The sequence below is a fragment of the Penaeus vannamei genome, chromosome 4, assembly GCF_042767895.1.
Source record: "Penaeus vannamei isolate JL-2024 chromosome 4, ASM4276789v1, whole genome shotgun sequence".
In the NCBI taxonomy this organism is placed as follows: Eukaryota; Metazoa; Arthropoda; class Malacostraca; order Decapoda; family Penaeidae; genus Penaeus; species Penaeus vannamei.
In genome coordinates this window covers 50,322,406-50,329,905 of record NC_091552.1, presented here as the reverse complement: position 1 = coordinate 50,329,905, position 7,500 = coordinate 50,322,406, and the positions used below count along the sequence as shown (strand labels likewise).

Here is a 7,500-nt window from a genome sequence, read left to right as displayed (position 1 = left end):
TGCGGCCTTCCCTCCATCTCCCTTCTTTCATTTTCTCCATCCCTTTATCATCCCCTCTCTCCCTCTCCTCCCACTCTTCCTCTCCCTCTCTCCATCCCTCACTACCCCCTCTTTCCACCATTCTCCTCCCTCTATCCCTCTCCCCTCCCACTCCTTCCTGCGGCCTCTCCCTCCATCTCCCCTCTTTTTCCATCCCTTTATCATCCCCTCTCTCCCTCTCCTCCTCGCTCCCCTTCCCAAGCGGCGGCCTTCCCTCCATCTCCCCTCTTTTTCCATCCTCTCTCCCATCTCTCCCTTTCCTCCCACTCTTCCTTCCCTCTCTCCATCCCTCACTACCCCCTCTCTCCACCATTCTCCTCCCTCTCTCCCTCTCCCTCCCACTCCTTCCTGCTGCCTTCCCTCCATTCCCCTCTTTTTCCATCCTCTCTCTCATCTCTCCCTCTCCTCCCACTCTTCCTTCCCTCTCTCCATCCCTCACTACCCCTTATCTCCACCATTCTCCTCCATCTTTTTCCATCCCTCTTTCATCCCCTCTCTCCCTCTCCTCCCACTCCTTCCTGCGGCCTTCCCTCCATCTCCCCTCTTTTTCCATCCCTTTATCATCCCCTCTCTCCCTCTCCTCCCACTCTTCCTTTCCCCTCTCTCCACTCCCTCACTACCCCCTTCTCTCCACCATTCTCCTCTCCTCTCTCCCTCTCCTCCCACTTCCTTCCTGCGGCCCCTTCCCCTCCATCTCCCCTCTTTTTCCATCCCTTTATCATCCCCTCTCTCCCTCTCCTCCCACTCTTCCTTCCCTCTCTCCATCCCTCACTCACCCCCTCTCTCCACCATTCTCCTCCCTCTCTCCCTCTCACCTCCCCACTTCCTTCCTGCGGCCTTCCCTCCATCTCCCCTCTTTCCATCCCTTTATCATCCCCTCTCCCTCTCCTCCCACTCTTCCTTCCCTTTCTCCATCCCTCACTACCCCCTCTCTCCACCATTCTCCGTCCCTCTCTCCCTCTCCTCCTCCACTCCTTCCTGCGACCTTCCCTCCATCTCCCCTCTTTTTCCATCCCTTTATCATCCCCTCTCTCCCTCTCCTCCCACTCTTCCTTCCTTCTCTCTCCATCCCTCACTACCCCCTCTCTCTACCATTCTCCTCCCTCCTTTTTCCATCCCTCTTTCTTCCCCTTTCTCCCTCTCCTCCCACTCCTTCCTGCGGCCTTCCCTCCATCTCCCCTCTTTTTCCATCCCTTTATCATCCCCTCTCTCCCTTTCCTCCCTCTCTCCATCCCTCACTACCCCCTCCCTCACTACCCCCTCTCTCCACCATTCTCCTCCCTCTCTCCCTCTCCTCCCACTCCTTCCTGCGGCCTTCCCTCCATCTCCCCTCTTGCAAAGGCTCCCCTCTCCCCTCGGGCCGTTCCCCCTTTGTGCTGCCTTGGATTAGCAGCTGCCTGTACTCTTGTCCTGGCTGGAAATAATTCATTGGCCGGGTCGTCTTGGCGCGCGGCTCTCTGGCTTCGCTCCCTGCTCCCGGTTCAGCTTTTTGTTTGGGCTTTCTTCCTTTGTTTATGTCTGGGTTTTTTGTTTTTGGTTCGGTTGTCTTTATTTTTTTTTTTTTTTTTTTGGTTTTGTTTAATTATTCTTTTTTATTTGTTTAGTTTTCGTCCTTTGTTTGTTTGGGTTTGTTTTGGTTATCTTTATTTTTTGTTTTTTATTTATTTATTTATTTATCTTTTTGAGAGAGGGTTGTGTCGTTGTTTATCATATTCCGTTCTGTTCTTTTTCTTTATATTTTTATTTCCAATTTTTTTTTTCTTTTCTTTTCTTTCTTGTTTTTTGAGAGAGGGTAGGTTATATCGTTGTTCATCTTGTTCTTATCTTTACATTTCTATTTTCATGTTTATTTTTATTTTTTGACGTGTGGTTGTTTCGTTGTTTATCCTGTTCTAGTTTCTTCTCTTTTTCGGGTCTTATTTTACATGCTTTTTCATGTCTGTTTGTTTCCTTCGTTGGTTATTATGCTCTTTCATTTGTGTGTGTTTTTGTTTTGTTTTTCTGTCTTTGTCTTTGTCTTTTATCATAGACTTTCCTTCATTTTGCAATCAGTGGGGAACATCTGTTATTCCGTATGTGGGATTATCTGACTGATTGCTCATCTCTGTCCGCCTGTCTCTGTCTGTCTGTCTGTCTGTCTGTCTATTCGTCTGTCTGGCTGTTTATCTGTCTGTCTCTCTCTCTCTCTCTCTCTATCTATCTATCTATCTATCTATCTATCTATCTATCTATTTTTTTTCTCTATCTATCTGTCCATCTATATGTTTATTTGTCTTCCTAGTATATATACCCACACCCATCTTTTCTCTCCCCCTTCTTTCCTATCAATAAAAAAGAAAAAGAAAATCATGACAGTAAAGAAACATGATAAACAGGTAGTAATGATAGCAAAAAAATACAAGATATAAAACAACAAACAGGAAATGGAGAGAAATTTAAAAGAAATACAGGACTCCTCTCACTTCGCAGCCCACTCAACACGCCCATTCCCCGCGCCCACTTTCCACCTTGGAATGAAAAGTAACAGGAAGTAATAACCGCATCATAAACGGGAAACAGAAAAGTATTAATGATACTAAACAGAAAGAGAGATGATAAGAGAGGGAGATGGGGGTGGGTGGGAGGGGGAGGTTGGAGAGAGAGAGAGAGAGCGGGAGAAAGAGAGAAAAGGAGAAGGAGAGAAAGAGAGAGAGAGAGAGAGAGAGAAAGAGAGAGGAGAGTGGAAGAGGAGAGAGAAAGAGAGAGAGTTTGAGAGAGAAAGAGAGAGAGTCAGAGAGAGAAAGAGAGAGAGAGAGAGAGAGGGAGAGTGAGTGAGCGAGAGAGAAAGAGAGAGAGAAAACTAGAGGAGGAGAGAGAGAAAGAGAGAGAGAGAGAGAGAGAGAGAGAGAGAGAGAGAGAGAGGGAGAGAGAGAGGGAGAGAGAGAGAGAGAGAGAGAGAGAGGGAGAGAGAGAGAGAGAGAGAGAGAGAGAGAGAGAGAGAGAGAGAGAGAGAGAGAGAGAGAGAGAGAGAGAGAGAGAGAGAGAGAGGAGAAAGAGTGTGTGAGAGTGTGAAAGTGAGAGTGAGAGAGAGAATCAGTGACAGACATACAAACAAAGAGAGAAAAAAAAAACAGAAAGAGAGAGAGAGAGAGACAGTGAAAAAAGCCAAACCAGAAAAGGAGAATTAATGAGAAACCAAAACAAACTGAGCCTGTGTGTACCCGAGCCGCCCATTCACTCACGGGGCGAGAACCATTATGAGGAAGTCAAAAGGAGATTGAGTAGACTTTGCAACTTCCCTTGTGATTCGCGAAGGAGGTAATAAGCAAGAGAAAGATAAGAAAGGGGAGGAGGACCGGGCTGGGGAGGAGGGAGGAAGGAGGGGGGGGGTGGGGGGTAGAGGGATAGGAAGGGGAAGTGAAGGGTTATGAGAATATAGAAAGGGGAGATTACTTTATCTTTATCTATCTATCTTTTGTATCTGTTTATCTACCCGCCTGTCTACTTTCCTATCTACATAAATAGATAGATAGATATAAATGAATAATATATATATATATATATATATATATATATATATATATATATATATATATATATATATATATATATATATATATATATATATGTATATATATGTAGAGATAGATAGATAGATAGATATATACACACACACATCATCACGACCACCAGCAGCAAAACGCTATCATCATCACCACTATTTCCATCACTACTACTTCTACCGTTACCACCACCATCACCACCACATCCACCTCCACCAGCACTATCACCACCACTTCCACCTCCACCACCATCACCACTATCATCACCACCACTTCCACTTCCACCAACACCACCATCACCACTATCATCACTGCCACCTCCACCACCACTTCCCCTTCCACCAACACCAACACCACCATCACCACTATCGCCACCATCCTCACCTCCTCGTATCCTAACTCACCATCACTTCCCACATTGTGTTCCCGGAATAGAGGTGGTACAGGCGTCCTTATTACACGGGCACAGGGAGGGTATTGTGTCGTTCCATACTGCTCCATCACAATAACCAGGACACCACCATCACCACAAACAAAACGCTACCATCATCACCATCATCACCACCAATTCCACCATCACTTTTACTTCTGCCATCACTACTACCACCACCATCACCAACATCACCACCACTTCCACCACAATCACCAACATCCCCACCACTTCCACCACCATCACCAACATCCCCACCACTTCCACCACCATCACCAACATCCGCACCACTCGCACCACCATCACCAACATCCCCACCACTTCCACCACCATCACCAACATCCTCACCACTTCCACCACCATCACCAACATCCCCACCACTTCCACCACCATCAGCAACATCCCCAGCACTTCCACCACCATCACCAACATCCCTACCACTTCCACCACCATCACCAACATCCCCACCACTTCCACCACCATCACCAACATCCCCACCACTTCCACCACCATCACCAACATCCCCACCACTTCCACCACCATCACCAACATCCCCACCACTTCCACCACCATCACCAACATCCCCACCACTTCCACCACCATCACCAACATCCCCACCACTTCCACCACCATCACCAACATCCCCACCACTTCCACCAACATCACCAACATCCCCACCACTTCCACCACCATCACCAACATCCCCACCACTTCCACCACCATCACCAACATCCCCACCACTTCCACCACCATCACCAACATCCCCACCACTTCCACCAACATCACCAACATCCCCACCACTTCCACCACCATCACCAACATCCCCACCACTTCCACCACCATCACCAACATCCCCACCACTTCCACCACCATCACCAACATCCCCACCACTTCCACCACCATCACCAACATCCCCACCACTTCCACCACCATCACCAACATCCCCACCACTTCCACCACCATCACCAACATCCCCACCACTTCCACCACCATCACCAACATCCCCACCACTTCCACCAACATCACCAACATCCCCACCACTTCCACCACCATCACCAACATCCCCACCACTTCCACCACCATCACCAACATCCCCACCACTTCCACCACCATCACCAACATCCCCACCACTTCCACCACCATCACCAACATCCCCACCACTTCCACCACCATCACCAACATCCCACCACTTCCACCAACATCACCAACATCCCACCACTTCCACCACCATCACCAACATCCCCACCACTTCCACCACCATCACCAACATCCCCACCACTTCCACCACCATCACCAACATCCCACCACTTCCACCACCATCACCAACATCCCCACCACTTCCACCACCATCACCAACATCCCCACCACTTCCACCAACATCACCAACATCCCCACCACTTCCACCACCATCACCAACATCCCCACCACTTCCACCACCATCACCAACATCCCCACCACTTCCACCACCATCACCACCACCAACAAAATGCTACAATCATCAACATCTTCATCACCATCACTATTTCTACCATCACCGTCACCGTCACCATCACTCACCACCTCCACCATTGCTGCTATCTGCACTGTCACCATCAATCAAGCGCGCAATCAACTGTGTTTAAAGGGTTATTTGTTTGTTATTTGTTTGTTTGTTATTTATATTAATTCATTGCCGTTTGGTTGTTTTGATTGAAGACTATGTATCACTGTTATCATTTGCCATATCTATCATCACATTGCTGCCATTGCATTGTCAACAGCCATAAAACAACAAAATGAAACCACACGTCACAACCATCACTTAAAAAGACCACAGTTAACAACCACATTCGCAAACCACAACATCACACTCACCTCGCCAACTAACAACCACTAACAACCATTAACAACCACTAGCATCACTAAAAATAGACGACTAACAAGTCACAAAAACATCAACCACAATCACACACCACATCACCACAACATCTCAACCTCATTTAAAGTATGCCCTACTATACCCCCCACCAACTAACAACCACTAACAACCACTAGCATCACTAAAAACACACCAAAAACAACATTTACACCCAAAATATACCCAAATATACCCCACCAACCAACAACCACTCACAACCACTAGCATCACTAAAAACACACGACTGACACCAATCATAACCACAAGCATCATTAAAAACACACGATTGACACCAATCCCAACCACAGCACCACACCCAAACCATACCCAACCCCACCACCAACCAATAACCATTCACAACCACTAGCATCACTAAAACCATACTACTAACAACAATCACAACCACAGCACCACACCCAAAACATACCCAACTATACCACCACCCACCAACCACTCACAACCACTAGCATCACTATAAACACACGATTGACACCAATCATAACCACTAGCATCACTACAAACACACCACCAACAACAATCCCAACCACAGCACCACACCCAAACCATACCCAACTACACCCCCCACCCAACAACCACTCACAACCGCACGCAATAACTCACCCACGATGGTCATGTTGGCCGAGAGAACGTGGGTTGTGAACGTCGGCGATTCTGCCACCACTTCGCATCTGTACTGGCCGGTGGATGAGCTCTGGACATCCATCAACTCGACCTCATCCAACCCGGACTTCGCTGGCTGTCGGGGGAGAAGAGGGGGGGGGGGAGAGAGATGGGGGTCAGTTGGTATGGCTGAAAAAGGCTGATGTTGTTGTTGTTGGTATTGTTGTTTTATTGGTTGCTATTTTTGGGAGTGTTGTCATTTATAATATTTGTGTTGTCTGTTTTATTGTTGTTATTATTATTATTCCCATTATTATTATCATTATTATTATCATTATTATTATTATTATCATTATCATTATCATTATCATTATCATTATTATTATTATTATTATTATTATTATTATTATTATTATTATCATTATTATTATTATTATTATTATTATTATTATTATTATTATTATTATTATTATTATTATTATCATCATTATCATTATTATTATCATCATTAATATTGTTAATATTACTACAATTATCATTATCATGTTATTTTCATTATTACAGTCATCAGTTATATCATATATGTTCTCTGATTTGTGATCATCATCATCATTATTACTGCTATCATTGTTATTAGATTTGTCATCTGATTTATGATTAACATTGTTAAAATAGCTTTATTGTTATGACTAGTATAACTGTTTTTATTTTATTGTCTGTAGTATCACCAGCAATGTCCATTTGTAGTGACAAAGACGCTATAACAATAACTGCAAGAAAGACAATATAAATATGATAATGACTGTTAAATAAATGTTGAGAGAAGACAAATAGAAAAAAGAAAAAGAGAGAAGTATCAACGGAGAAGAAAGAAAGGAAGGAAAATAAAGAAAGTTGAAGAAAATAAAAAGAAATTGAAAGAAATAAAAAGAAAGAGAGAAAATGAAAAAGACAAGGCAACGTTCAGAAAG

At 45.1% G+C, this 7,500-nt stretch overlaps 1 protein-coding gene across 1 annotated transcript in view; it reads right to left on the bottom strand.

Moving 5' to 3' along the window:
- Nucleotides 1-7,500, bottom strand: part of LOC113811792 (uncharacterized) — a 213,045-nt gene that overhangs the window by 32,769 nt on the left and 172,776 nt on the right. Inside the window, exon 5 of the mRNA XM_070119102.1 lies at nucleotides 6,530-6,665. Within this exon, the coding sequence (XP_069975203.1) occupies nucleotides 6,530-6,665 (136 nt within the window). The remainder of the gene's footprint in view (nucleotides 1-6,529; nucleotides 6,666-7,500) is intronic.